The sequence below is a fragment of the Gymnoscopelus braueri genome (assembly GCF_963280865.1).
Source record: "Gymnoscopelus braueri genome assembly, chromosome: 19".
NCBI lineage: Eukaryota > Metazoa > Chordata > Actinopteri > Myctophiformes > Myctophidae > Gymnoscopelus > Gymnoscopelus braueri.
In genome coordinates, this window is record NC_137621.1 from 31,483,813 (window position 1) to 31,499,565 (window position 15,753).

Below are 15,753 nucleotides of genomic sequence, written 5' to 3' on the forward strand. Positions count from 1 at the left end.
ATGATGAGTAAAAAATAAATGTACGGACAGTAACGCTATTCTATTCAAAATGATTAAGAAATGCATCGGCCTATTTCAGGTAGCAAAAACCGGCAAACAAACATATGTCTACTTACACCAGATAATATGCTCACACAATATTCAAGGACCGTCCTCTGCTGACTGGGTGAGGTTTTTTGACTAATTCGAATTACATCAAATGACTGTATTTCAAAGGCGTCTTTATCTCTCACCGCATGCACCAGTCTGAGCAATCTAAAGCTGTCGAGGCGAGAAAAAAACAACATCGGGGGGGAATGAAGATGAATCTCTAGTCATTGAAGGAAGACATAGATAACATTATGTAATTCAACGTATAGCCTACCTGATCCTCCCGTTAATGTGAGCAGTCAGCGCTCTGTGCAGTCGTGTGGCCAGATTGTGAGAGAAACAAGCAACCAGGTCTATGCAAACAAGCCCAAAAGAAGCGACTACTATGGCTACTACTATGGCTATTTGATCTGCTATTTATTTTTTAAATACAAAAATAAGAAAAAATAGATTTTGGAACATTTTGGAAACATTTTAAAAACACAAATCTTGTATGGGGGGTCCCTGGCACACAATATTTTCAGATGGGGGGGTCTGTGGACAAATACATATTAATTTGAGGGGATTTCCATGACATGAAAATGTTTGTGAACCACTGGTTTAAACAACACTAGGAAACAAGCCAAAATAGGCAAGATTAGAAACAAGAAACAAGCCCAGAAAAAACACAACCCTCCTCAACTACCAATATTTTCAAGCAACTACACAGAAAAACAAGCCCAACGATGCTTATAATAAGTGGACATGGCAACACTGCTGTGCAGTCGTGTTGCCAGGCGCTTTCTGCTGGCGCACTTGCTTGATGGCTCCAAAACGGGTTGCCATGTGACGGGCACGTAGGGAAATAGACCCGGTGTTTCATGTGAATCGTGTGGAATCTGTGCATCACACAGTCTTCACGAACCTGTTGAAACATATTAATATGCATAATTCCATGTGAATTAAAAAGTGCGTATTGGACGCATACGGCGGACTGCTGCGTAGACTAATAATAATGCACAACTTAAACACTGTGTAAGGCCTATAATAGGCCCACCTCAGAAGGGGGATTTCTTTCATAGTAGCAAACTGGCAACCTCACACGACTCGAGCCCATAAAGACCAGTGGTTCTCAAAGTGGGGTCCGGGGACCCCAGGGGTCCTTGGGGGAGTACCAGGGGGTCCCCAGCTAAATGAGTTAATATAGCTTCACAATCATTTTAACCATATTTTCTACTTTGGATATTCAAAAATTGCATATATATAGCCTACAAGCTCATGAGCTTGATCTGCTATTTTTGAAAAATCGCTGGCACAAAATATTTTTGAGATGGGGGGTCTGCAGCCAAATGCATATCATTTTGGGGGTCCTTGACATGAAAAAGTTTGAGAACCACTTCCATAAACTGTAAAATATAGCTCTAGCCATACCACGTTGTCTGCTGATATGTCAGCATCCACTTTCACAATTTAGATTCCATGCCAAGGAATTGAGTCGTTAGTTTTAACAGACACATGTACCTTACATTTCCCACATTACAGATCTTTAGATGTTAACAGTTGTTATTGCTTCAGTTGTGCTTAAACTGACCCAACTGTCCTTTTCTAACCTGCACTTTGGCTAATATTTATAGTACAAAGCCACAGAAAAGACACTAAATAAAAACCATAAAAACTTTATTGTTATTTTACATAATAAACTATGAGGCATTGTGTCTATCTAAATATATTTTCTTGGACACTGTTTTTTTTTCTTTTCTTTTCTTTCTTAAAACACATTCCTCATGCACATGGGGCAACCTGCCCAGTCTCAACCTCTTCTTTTGGCCACTGTTTCTCAACTGGTGGTTTGGGGTCAAAAAGTTCAATTCTACTCATGGATAAAGTACTTGGACTGAGGAATATTGTGTATTTAATGTAATACATTGCAGCTTCATAAAATCTGGGTCCTGATTTAAGAACCACTGCTTTGGACTTAAAGTGAGGAGAGAACCGAAAGACATAAGCAATGGCCTGCACTCCCAAATACAGTGACACTTCGCTTTACCAGATCAAGCACTAGATAGTCTGTAGAACAATCCACTGTCTCAAGTACAAGTCTCTTGAAAGGCATGAATGACACTGTCATATGCAGGAGGAGGAGTCTGTGATGGCAAAAAGCCCTTAAGACCATTGCTGCCCAGCCAGAAGGAATGTCTCTTGTTTGGCACAAGGGACACAGAATCCGAAAAGCTTGAAGCAGCCGTGTCTTCAGGCAAGGTGATCTGGGTGTCACCCCCTGTCTCCAGGCCAGCCCTGCTTCCTTTTGGCTGCGGGCGAAAGGTGGAGGACTCAGCGCCGGGCTTGATTCCCAGTGGGCCCACCGGTTCGAGAGACGGCTGCCGATGGACATTCAGGAAAGTGCTTCGGTAAAGGCCCATGGGGCTGTTCACAGGGTTTGGTGTTCGCGAAGGTTGCCGTTTAGAGCGTCTGGTGATCATGGCTGTGGCTGTGCGCCTGGATGCCCATGTCAAGAGAACGTAGATCAAAGCACCCAGCATCAGACCCACTAACATGGACAAGCAAAAGGCTAGAATCAAATTGCCTGTAACAAGAAAAGGAATAATAAATGTTAGAGACATGTTAAGGGAATCTAACCTCGCTCTAAAGGGAATCTACATGCCAGACTAAATATGAGAGCATTGCAATGATGATTGGAGTAATTTCAAAAGTCCATGGAAGGCACCAAGTTGGTGTCGGAGTACCCATACTGTAAATGCTTTTTAACTCTTGTTGCCCCAGAGCCCTGAGTGCTTCAGTGCTTTTATTCTTGCATGTAATTTTCTTATTGGGAAGCTCTGTATTTGTAGTTACATTAGAATCAGGGCCGGACTGGGACCGAAATTCAGCCCTGGCATTTTGGTCCGGACCGGCCCCCCCCCCCCCCCCGGACCGTTTTGTCAACGGGGGGGGGGGGGGGGGGGGGAGGGGAGCGTTGCGTTTCACTGTTTCAGCCCAGCCCTGCACATGAACTCTGCAGCCGCACTGAGGCCCCTGCTGGAAAGCATCCCAGCCCAAACATTAACGTAACTAATAATTGGGCCACGCGACCCTGAAATGACCGTAATAATCCTAAAACGGGAACGAAAATATTTAATTTTTTTGGGTGGCCCAGCGGCCCACTGGCCAGCGGCCCACCGGGCATTTGCCCGGTACGCCAAATGGCCAGTCCACCCCTGATTAGAATCATAAAGAAAAATGCATTAGCTTATATTTGGCACTTGAATAGTATCAGGAAAAAAAAGTTAAATACATTTGTTGATATTTGAGATTATGTGGAATGGGTTGGCCTGCCTAAGTTGGTCGCCTAAGTGATTTTGATCTATTCTATTGATTTGCTATCCCTAGAGAAATTGCTGAGGGCATGAAGTTACATAAAATCTTACATCACACTGTGTAGGTTCACTGTTTATGGCTCATCTCCCAACCCACAACAACCAGCAACACCAAAAGGACTGCATCACTGTTGGTGCATAAAAATCCTTCCAAATCCAATTCTAGGTATTTGTACATTTTTAGTGAAATGGATGCTTACATTTTCTAAGACAGCTCAGTTAAGTTCTCCATTTCACAATGTACAACACTTGTAGACTAAAGCACAGCTGGTCAATAAATACACAACACCAACAACAATTCCTCATATACTGAATAACTGTTCTAAAAGCTAATTTAAATACACTTACCTAGGTTAAATGATTTTAGTATTTCCAACAAGGGATGCGTTTCATTATAAGCCATTTTGGCCAAAGATGGCGTGAGAATCCACACTGATTGTGAAGTCAGACGAACACTGAGCTTTTCCTAATTTTCCCCCTGCCGTGTTTGCTATAGCGGAAGCTTTGCTGTCATGCTTCCTTCCTTTTGTGACTTTTAAAATTAGCAATGCTTTGCTTATCTGTGTGAAGCACAGCTATGGGAAGTGGGGTTGTTTCCTTTTGCATCATTTCCTTAGGATCAATAAAACATTTTTTTAACAATAGTCACTGCTGGCTAGTGGCTCCATTTTTTTAATTGTCGATGAAATGAAAACTTAATCTTCATGCTAATGTGTGTTTCTGGAGATAACTGTAGGGTCACATAAGAACACAACAGACATCCCCTTTAAAAACACAACCTCTTGCTGACCCAAAACAATGATGGCATTCTTTCCAACCGTGTCTAGATAAACCTACCAATGAAAAACTGGCCATTCACCAGAGTCTACAGGCTATCAAGCTCTCAGACTCTGTGGGGATTTCCTTCAATTGTTGCATGGCCCCCACTTCTTCACTCCTCCCATCAAAGCTCTGTAGGCCAGCACCAGCTGAACCGCTGATATGCAACCGTTTCTGTTATGAAAGCTGTAATATAATACATTGTACTGTTATGAAAGCTGTAATATAATACATTGTAAAGTAAAGTAACGTATTGTAATTTATAGAAAATATTAGTTTGAGCATGCTAACTTCCAATTTTAGGCTACCAGAGAAAGAAGCATGGGGTATTGATTGATTGATTGAATATTTTATTAGGCAAAAAATGTAAAACAGCACAATTACATTTAAAATACTTTGTCTAACAGGTCCATTCATGAAAGTCCTTGCGGTCTTGTTTCCAATGAGGGCCTTGGTATTCAATTCTTAGAATTGATGACCAGACCATATGAGAAAAGTAAACATTTGGAATTGATGTCTAATTAAATATGTTACCAGAGGGTGGCACTGTAATACTTCCAATGCAGCTTGTTCTTTAGAGCTCTTCCAGTTTACATTGGAGAAAGAAAGAATCTCACAACACAAATGGAGAGGTGTCCCTTTTGGAACCTCAACCTCTTAGGTACTACTCACGGCCAAAGCACTGATCCACTTCTCTCCCAACTTGCTACAAAAATCGCTCATGCAAAAGTATAGAAGTACTTCTATTTTATTTTCCACCTTCACATGTGTCTCCTTTTATAATAATCATAAAGTGCTCTATATTTCATCTCGCAATTTACTTCCGGGTGTTCCGTTTTGAACAGCCAATCATCTGCGAGATAGTGAGCACGGAGAGGGGGAGAGAGAGAGAGAGAGAGAGGGGTGAGAGAGAGAGCGCGAGAGAGAGAGTGAGGGAGGGAGGGAGGGAGGGAGGGGGAGGGGGAGAGAGAGAGACAAGGAGAGCATGTGTGTGTGTGTGTGTGTGTGTGTGTGTGTGTGTGTGTGTGTGTGTGTGTGTGTGTGTGTGTGTGTGAGAGAGAGAGCGCGAGAGAGAGAGGGAGGGGTGAGAGAGAGAGAGAGAGAGAGAGGGAGGGAGGGAGGGAGGGAGGGGGAGGGGGAGAGACAAGGAGAGCATGTGTGTGTGTGTGTGTTTGTGTGTGTGTGTGTGTGTGTGTGTGTGTGAGAGAGAGAGCGCGAGAGAGAGAGAGAGGGAGGGAGGGAGAGAGGGAGGGAGGGGGAGAGAGAGATGATGAAGGAACAACACACAGCTGTGCGCAATGACTGCACAGACAGACAGACGGGAGAAGCACAGGCTGCACAGCTGATTTTCAGCGTTCGCTGTTGTGATAACTATTAAAGTTTCTAAAACGTAACTTTCAAGTGACGTTTATAGGGGGAAACATGATGAAAGCATTTGTTTTCGCATTGGTAGGTCAGGAAAAAAATTATAATACTATAATACAATTAAAATTACATTAAAAAATATATATCTTTTTTTTTAAACTACATTCAAATGGCAATTTTAGCATTCGATTTACAAAAGAGAGAGACAGAGACACGGAGAGAAAAAAATACTCGGGGGGTGGGGGGGGGGCACAACACGGCCGATCGATCTACACCAGACTTTTCATAGCGAGCGTATGCGTGGTGCGCACAGCGCGTTTGTTTAGATCCAAGTGATTATCAATGATACCGGCTACACCAGGCGCGCGGATACGCTGTTATATTATCTTATTAATTCATTCGAACTCTGTAGAACTTCTCCGTGTTGTGTGTGTGTGTGTATGTGTGTGTGTGTGTGTGAGAGAGAGACACACACACTGCAGGCAAAGGGGCGGGGGGCCGGGTGAAGTCAAGGCACAGACGGGTCGCCTATGTTGTTTACGGACAAAGGATGTTATGAGACAACAAAAATTAAACCTGCCTTAACATTTGCGTGCATTAGCACACAATGAGGCTAAAGGAAACATTCTGTCTAAATCACTAAATCTCCAGTTTGCTAATTCACTACTTCTACTACTACTTCCCTATTTGAAACTTTCAATTTCTCTAAATATTATACACTTTCACGCCAGCCTACCCAGCCAGCACGCCCATTGCGTCCCATATGGTTTCAAGGTGGGCTAAACCATATGGGCCCCATGTCGGCAATGTCAGCGGGATCCACTTGGGTCCCAACTGGGATGCCCATGTGGGATATAAGTGGGTTCTATCTGGGCCTTAGGTGGGTCCCACCTAGGCAATTCTATGTGGGACCAAGGTGGGTCCTAACTGGGTTGCCCATGTGGGCTATAGGTGGGTCCTACCTGGGCACTAGGTGGGCCCCAACTAGGCAACTCTATGTGGGACTCAGGTGGGTCCTAACTGGGTTTGCCCATGTGGGCTTTAAGTGGGTACTACCTGGGCCCTAGGTGGGCCCCAATTTGGCAATTTATGTGGGGCTGACATGGGACCCATATGGTTTCAAGGTGGGCTGAACTATATGGGCCCACTTGGGCTTTCCCGTGTGGGCTATACGTGGGTTCTACCTGGGCCTTAGGTGGGCCCCACCTAGGAAATTATATGTGGGACCGAGGTGGGTCCCAACTGGGTTGCCCATGTGGGCTTTAGGTGGGTTCTACCTGGGCCCTAGGTGGAACCCAACTAGGCAATTTTATGTGGGACCGAACCTTATTGGACAGACAGGGGGACAAACACACAGGGACAGAGACAGAGGGGAGCACAGGACACTCAGTGTTGCCATGTCCTCTGATTATAAGCGACTTTGCCCTACTTTCACGCAATACTCTCGCTCACACTGTGAGGTGGCTGTAAGGTGGATCTGCGATGCGAAGTGTACGACGCGTCACGCTAGATGTGAGGGCCGCGCAGCGGCCCGAACTTCTAGTTAGATCAATGCCAGAAGGAGCCTAAATTGAGATGTATGATGTACTGTATGCAATGAGATTGTAAGTAATGGAAATGCAACTGGGTGTAAATCAATATGTGATGTAAATTATATAATACAGCCTACAGTAAAGTGCAACATACACACTATCTACACCATACAATATAATGTAATGTACTATATATATACTATATGATTTTCTGTCACTTTTGTACAAAAACCTAAATGTTCATAATCATAAAGCAGTGGTTCTCAAAGTGTCAATAAACGTTTGGCCCCATCTTAAAATATGTTGTGCCAGGGACCCCTATACAAGAACAAAACAAGAAAATGTTTCTTAAATATTGTTGGTTGTGAGCTTGTAGATTTTCAAATAGCCTATGCACATAGGGTCAAAGTTTTTCATTTACATTTTAAATTTTATTGTCTCCGCCAGGCCGAAGGTTTTGCAGGAGTGGCTTGTTTTGAACAAAATTACTCAAATCATAAACGCAGCGTCCGATTCCCGTGAAAAAAAACAAAGGGTATTTATTAAATACAGTATATCATATAATTAAATATAAAATAAAATAAAATCACAGAAAAAAAATATATGGTCATGATTCACCAGGACCCTGGATGGCTTGATTCTAGGCTTAAATGAATTGATATAAATATTTTTGGAAATGTCAATGGGAAAAATGCATTGAGTATTTTGAAGTGGAACCAGAAAATGGCCGCCACTGCTATGCCCTATAGCAGAACCTCTGCCCCATATTTTTTACATGGGCTAGTTATAGCGCCACCAGGAGGCTGATTTTTGCAAAACACATTGTTTGACAGTACTCCTACAGATTTTGTCCAAACATCACGCAAATCGGTACACAGTATCTCTATAGAAATCAAACAAAACATGTCATTCAAATTTTTCATATTCCATCCTGATTGGCTAAGATTGTCTTGGAAATTTTGCAAGCACATTCCCACTAGCCGAGGAAGAAATGCCACTTGAACATTTTCAAATCAGCCTCATGGTGGCGCTATAACAGGCCAATTCGTGTTATTACCTATAACTGCACCAATCTGTGTACAACTTTGTATGTGCACTCCCTAGATGCCAAGGAAAAACCTTTGCCCTGCATTTTTTACATCTGCCTTTTATAGCTAGCCTGGTAAACCCCCTCCCTCCGGAAATCTCATTTGCATTTGATTTCAGGGAGGTCTGGGATTGCGTAGGGAGTAAGGCTGCCCGAACACTGCGTGTCCGAACCAATCAGCGGCTGCTAGGGGCGGGATCATCCAATCACCTGCATAGTAGCTTGAAAAAATGAAACTCCGTCTGTCATCGATTCTGCGCCCGGAGTCTCAGATGCAAGTACGCTGTGAAACAAAATGTGTGTCGCAAGCTTCTTCCATTTGACGGAGTGAGGTTATTTTATAGCGCCACCGGGAGTCCAACTTATGTAAAACAATTTCTTTTTTATTACTCCTCCAAATTTCACCCAAGTCGTTACATACATGATCTTTATAGTCATGTGATTTTTTTGATTTTTCATATTCCATCCTGATTCCTGATTGGCTAAGATTGACATCTAAAGTTTGCAGGAGTGGCCCATTTTGAACAAAATGCCGCAATTCATGAACACAGCGTCTGATTGCGGTGAAACTTTGCACTCACATTCACACTACGTTGAGGAACAAATGCCACCCTTTTAACATTGCCTAGCCCTGAAACATGACTGTCATACCATGACAGTCATGGTGCCGAGTCCCCCTGGTCTAAAGTTGTGTTCGATTTTTTTACATTGCCATCTCTCACATAATCATAAACGTTCAGATTTCAAATATAAAGTGCTTACCACCGAGCCACGGATGTTACAAGGCGATGCGGACCGCGATGAGTACCCGTATCTCCCGTATTGTTCAATAAAAAGCATTTTAATCCCATCGCCGGCCATTTTCTTTTTTTGTTTTTTTTTGTTTTGTAATGTATCAGAGTGCAATACACCTCCCAACCATTAGTGTCGCATGGTTGAAAGTATCGGAGACAATTTGGAGAAAATGGCCGGCGATGGGATTAAAATGCTTTTTATTGAACAATACGGGAGATACGGGTACTCGTCGCGGTCCGCATCGCCTTGTAACATCCGTGGCTCGGTGGTAAGCACTTTATATTTGAAATCTGAACGTTTATGTTTATGTGAGAGATGGCAATGTGAAAAAATCGAACACAACTTTAGACCAGGGGGACTCGGCACCATGGCTAAACATTGCCATATTATCGCCATCAGGAGGCCAATTTTTGCAAAATAATATATTACTCCTACAAATGAATTCCATAAACATCACGTAAATCGGTACATTCTCTATAGTTAAGTGACCAAGAAAGGATCGGTCCGATTTTTCATATTCCATCCTGATTGGCGAATCCCGAACATTGCTGGCCCACAATAACCTACCTGACCTGGCAGAGACCTGTGCTCCGAGGAGCACTTTTTCTAGTTTAGCCTATTATGGATCATCTAGCTGCATGGTGCCATAGCAACCAGCTCTGGGGTCCACATAAAAACATGCAAACAAATACAGTTGCAAATCATAAATTACCACAAAACAAATATAAATAATAATAAGATAGGCTACTCAACAACACATAAAATAATAAACCTACTCAACAACACATAAAATAATAAACCAACTCATATTAATAGTTTTATGCTAGCTTGGGGAGACCCTGGATATCAATTTGAGAACCGCACTGATGTAATGTAGCCTACTTGCCCTACTATAATTTTCTGTCACTTTTGTACAAAGAATAACAATGTTCATAAAGTATACCGACCTCGAGAAAGCGAGGTAAAAAACCATTGGTGAACCACAGTCACCACTCCCCCTCTGCAGCATGGCTGCATCACATCATGCTGCTGCTGTCTACACACGGCCACCGCTAGATGGATGCTACAATGTTTGAATGTTACCCGTGGCAACTAAGTAACACACACGGACACTTCCTCCATCTAAGTTGTCATGCTCCGGCGGGCTCCAACTTTAAAGTGGTAAGAAACTTATAAACAGGAACCACTGGAGTGGTAGTTCTTTGTGTGCAAATTCCTATGGCAAATTCTCACTAACCCCGCCGCGTTAAAATGTTTACATGTTGTGTTTTAGCGATGTTTTTAAGTTTTAGTGACGCGGGTTATTGCTGCGAGCACTCACTGGATTCTTGCTAGCTTAATCTGAATTAATCAAATTAAATTAGCTTTGCAAATAGTTTCCATAATCTACATGCGCCTGTTAAGTTCAGGGTATAAATGCTTAGCTACAACAATATCTCACTGCGTCTGGTCTGCGTCCTATATTGACACTGACTGCATGGGCATTTGAAGTTTAATTCGCTCTTCTTCCTGTCAGTGGTGTAAAGTAACTATGTACATTTACTCAAGTACTGTACTTGTTGAGGTGTCTTTACTTTTCTGGAGTGTTTCCAATTTCCAATACTTTTACTTCTACGGTCTACCCCACTACATCTCAGAGGAAAATATTGTACTTTTACTTCACTGCTAATTATATGAAAACTTTAGTTACTTTGTAGATTTTTATTATTATTACAAAACACATTAACCATTTCAGCCCTATATATATTTCTGCCATTTGAAAATAGCAGATCTACAAGCGCACAATGTGTCGCTTTCGTGACGCATTGAGAGTTTGTAGATTTGCTATTTTCAAATGATTTGAAAACTTGTGAAATGGTGCATTCTGCATAATGAGTACTTTCTACTTTTGGTACTTCAAGTACATTTTGATACCAATACTTTTGTACTTATACTCAAGTAAATGTTTGATTCTGGACTTTTACTTGTAACAGAGTATTTCTATATTGTGGTGGTAATTATACTTTTATTTAAGTAATACATTTGAGTACTTTTTCCACCACTGCTTCCTGTTTAAGGTGGATATGGTTGGCCAATATGTTCTACCCACGCAGTGAACTGTTGAATACAAATGTGAATGTCATCAATGTTAAACAGCTATCGTTTCAAATTAGACCTGACCTGACAACATTAAGAAAAAAGGACCAGCAGCATAGGGTTGTGTTGTATTAGAGGCTTACAACGTGCTGATAGTGTAATTTACTAAATACTATAAGTTAAATGGTGTAATATGATAATTGCTGTGTTCCATTGAAACCCACTAACACACACTTCTCTTTTGCAGCCCTTGAATGGAAGAAGTGCTGCTATTGGACAGTAAAACTGCTTGTCCCGCTTGAAACCTGAGATTCAATTGGAGCCTGTTCTGCAGTGACTTTAGGAGAGAGTGTGTGTGTGAGAGAGAGAAAGCGAGAGTGTAAAAGAACAGCAGAGAAGAGGAGGAGGAGGGTGAGGGGATGCCCCACTCAGGACAGTTGTGAGTGAGCTTCTGGCATCAGCATCAGTGCCCCACCGAGTGTCTTGCAGTCACAGCGAGTCATCTGTCGACATGGCCTCTCCAAAGCAGTTTGGTCGGCCCTCAGTGGATATTCACAATGTGATGCAAAAACTGCAAGGTGAGTGTCATTCCTTTGCTTCTATAGGGTGCTGTGGCCTCGTTACTGTACGTACAGCACATTATCTCTGTGCAGCTGTGATGTTCTGCTGATTCAATACCTGGGCTGCATGCCCATTTGAAGTTTGATACACATAGATAGAAGGATGAAGATGCTTTTATATACACATACAGTATTGTATAGTACAACAGTGCAGAATCACAGTTACTTGCATTATTTATATATATATATATATATATATATATATATATATATATATATACACGTACACATACACGTACACGTACACGTACACGTACACGTACACATATACACACTATATACTATGTCAGAGTACTTAGAGTGCTGTCTATGATGTCATCACAGCACACACCTGTGACGCGCGCCAGTTTGGGCATCGCCATGTTAGGGCATACTTGTCTGGAGAGGTCTACGTCACACCGCCGATCCGACCAATATGTCTGAGTCATAGTGTCGGGGGCTTTGCCAAAGTAGCTGTTGTATCCGTCTGTCTGTGTGCCTTTTGTGCCCATATACTGTATGTCTGTTTCTGTCTGTCTACCTGTGTCCCTTTTATTCCCATATATGGAGAGCTCTATATCTGTCATTTATGCCCATTTATGGAGATCCCTGATGTCATCAGTATATGCCCATATATTGGAATGCCCATATAAGGGCATATTGGTTGGATCGGCGGTTCTAGACAACTGGATATCCGAACTACTCGACGGCGGGCATTGGGCACCGCACTCCCTCGAGTCCTTGCCGCTGTGCGGGCAGAGTTTGAAGTTGGTCGGTCCCATATATGCACATGACCATATCTGGGCATAGTGGTCGGATCTGTGGCTCTGGACAACTGGATCTCTGTATGTCCTTGTCCCTTCTTTGCCCATATATGGAGATCGCTGATGTCATCAGTATATGCCCATGGGCATGCCCCCTTTTGTGCGCATATATAGAGCTGACTTGTTTGCCTGATGCCATGACGACACATTGAGGTTAGACAATACACAATACTCCATATTTGGGCATTGCTGCATTGGGAGCTCCTTATATGGTTATGGCTGAGTCATAGTGACATGAGTGTGATGAAGTGGTCCGCTGGCCCGCCCTCCTAGCGGTCCTCCCTTAAGCCAATTTTAATATATAAGATAGTTATGTATATGAAATGTATTGATGCTTGTCTTTTCTCTTTATAAAATATATTGAGTCATTTCTCTTTCCTAAGTTCACCTTTCCTACAGTATGTGTCTGTAGGCACATTACACTTAAACCCAACCCCTAACCACAGCCCCAACCCCAACCCAATCCTAAACCTAAACCTAACCCTAACCCTAACCCCAAACCCTACAGTAAATGCCTAATTCTAACCCTGACCCCAAGTCGGAATCTTAATTGTATTTGTAACCTTAGCTGGAATTGAAAGAAATTGTGTATACTATACAAACATTAATGTAACAATTTCTAACTGGATGAAGGAATATAATTAAGTGATACAGAAGTGTAAAACATAAGTTGTGGAAGTGCACATTGTGTATTCTTACCTTCTATACTCTTTATTGACACTTGCGTTTTCAAAATGTAGACAAAATAAGAGTAGTTATTTAGCAATGGGCATTCCAATATATGTAGCCTTAGCAGGCTACAGTATGTGTCTTTATTGACACAGACAATCAGTAAGCTGGTAGGAAGGATTCTGTTTCAGCATATCAATGGTAGCCTAGTAAGCCTACATGTGGTTTAAGAGATGGGGGGTGGGGCTAAAGCACTGCACTGCACTGTCTGGGCATCAAAATTCTTTAAAGGAGGAGTTCACCCAAAAAATGACTTATTTTCTATCAATTGCACACCCTATGAAGCCTTGAATCCATGGATTATTTTTTGTTTTTGTCGCATTCCTAAGCTAATAATTTGATTCCCGTCTCCTACCGGCTAATGTATCCGGTAGGAGTAGATTATTTGTGTCTCCTACCGGAAATACACACGGTCATCAAATTATTGTCTTAGGAATGCCACAAAAAGAAATCCATGAAATCAAGGCTTCATGGGGTGTGTAATTGATAGAAAATAAGTAATTTTTTGGGTGAACTCCTCCTTTAAAGGTGAACTTCACCATTAAGTAAAGTACAACTTTAAATTGTCTCTACATAATAGGATCACCCTTTTGAATAACTAGATAACATGCCTACAGCACACCTGAAATCATGTCGGATTTTTCCACACTAAGGCAACAGATAATTCATTTTGGATAATAAAAATGCATTTCCATTCTTGTGATGTCTTGTGACGAGGCACAAAGAGCTGTACTGTATTGTTTGCTGTCCTTCACGAGGCAGTTAAGACTAAATGAAACTCAGAGTAATATGATTTATTCCATTCAGTTGATGAACAGAGTGCATTCTGAGAATGTAATTCCGTGTATTTCTCTAAGATTCTCTGCCACACTTGAAGCTCATGATCTCAACGTGATTGTAAACTGGTCTTCATTTAGTTATTCTTTATATCTTTCATACCATTTCCATAAATATTATGCATTAGTAGTTAGGACTGCAGAGTAGACATACTATTAAGTACATTGTTTGCTTGCTTGCAAAGCAGCCTGCATTTGCATGTCATCCCAGGGTCCAAGTATTGTAAAATCATCTTGACACCAGTGATTAAAATGAAATGCAGTGGTGACACAGATAATAAAGCTTGTTCAAAGATTAGAGGCAAACCATCAGAATGTCAAGCAATTCTGTTGAGCTTGGCTAACACAAGCAAATCATCAGTTCTGATTCCAGTCCATTGTTAAAAGCTATTGGCCTTATACTTTAATACTACTCTTAAATACAGCCTCATCTGTGTAAGAAACATTTAAACTGGTCTGGCTCCTGACATGAGATATTGAGTCAAAACAACAACCGAGACACCATGAATGTACTGACTGAGTACTGAACAGGGCTAAAACTCGACACCAGCTCTGCCCTTGGTAAGGGAATGGGTTGGGGTATACAGATATACATCCGCAGATAATTCTAACCAGTAACATGCACAGTTTTAATTTAACTCTGAAAGACTTTCAAACCTGTCAAGATCAATTTTGACACTTTCAGTGATAAAGTAACACTCCAGATTTTACTTTGTAGAATTGTTTTCGGATGTACTATTATATCAGGGTATTTTTATTTGCAGTAGCTTGTTACCATAGTTACTATTGTGAAACATTTGTGTGCGGTTGTGCCAGTTCTCCCCAGTTCCTGCTCTCTATTCGAGAGAGAGACTACTTCCTGTGCGCTCAACAGCTTTTTCATTTGCATTCATCAGAATGAATTTTACTCATAATAAAGAATGGGGAACATGTTTTCACAAGGGACACTTGCCATTTGAGTAACCTTTTGTTTGTCTACATTGTGAACTGCCCAAACTCAAATTTGGTCAGGCATGCCATTACATGTACAGAAAGAGTGACGTTCCGAGTTCAAGCTCTTCTTCAGAGGAGCTCGGGCTCTTGTCAAGCTTCAATATCAGTCATGGAGATAAGCATGCAATTTGAGATTTAATTTGAGACCCTTGTCTCTGCAGTTAGATGACCTATACCGATTGAGCTGTACACATAGTGATTAACGAATGTTTAAGCTACATTGCCCTTAACACATGCTGACAAATTGGAGTGATACGACTTGTCAGTGCGAATAGAGGTCCTAGCTTGTTTATGCTACATTATGAAGTTTACAACCCCCCCCCCCCCCCCCCCCCACACACACAAACAGAATTGTCATTAACTGATTTTAAACATTTTTAAGAAGATGCCCATGAAACATGAACTACCTTAACCAAACCAAAAAATAATCACTTATTGTAGTTTTTACATCCTTCACCTGAGCAGTGAGCACACACAATATGGACAGCATAACATATGCTCAATGCAAGCTACTGTTGACTGTACTGGAGTCCTTAAGGTTTGTAACTGGAATTCAGTGTCACATCTGGAAGCCATCATTAATAAGGCAGCTTTTAGGTGCCGTGCAGATGACGGGTCTGCTGGGCTTCACAGGGTTCACTGGTTATTAAACATG

General features: G+C 41.8%; 2 protein-coding genes across 2 annotated transcripts in view; one reads left to right on the forward strand and one right to left on the reverse strand.

Moving 5' to 3' along the window:
* Window positions 1-1,573: 1,573 nt before the first annotated feature.
* Window positions 1,574-3,909, reverse strand: myct1b (myc target 1b). The gene is made up of 2 exons (XM_080414404.1): window positions 3,792-3,909; window positions 1,574-2,653 (listed from the first exon to the last, which is right to left on the reverse strand). The coding sequence occupies exons 1-2, from the start codon at window positions 3,844-3,846 to the stop codon at window positions 2,157-2,159; spliced, it is 552 nt and encodes a 183-aa protein (XP_080270530.1). The 5' UTR covers window positions 3,847-3,909; the 3' UTR covers window positions 1,574-2,156.
* A 7,617-nt stretch (window positions 3,910-11,526) lies between these two features.
* The window catches only part of syne1b (spectrin repeat containing, nuclear envelope 1b), a 123,870-nt gene continuing 119,643 nt past the window's right edge, over window positions 11,527-15,753 (forward strand). The window contains exon 1 of the mRNA XM_080415010.1: window positions 11,527-11,695. Within this exon, the coding sequence (XP_080271136.1) occupies window positions 11,629-11,695 (67 nt within the window). The 5' untranslated portion in view covers window positions 11,527-11,628. The remainder of the gene's footprint in view (window positions 11,696-15,753) is intronic.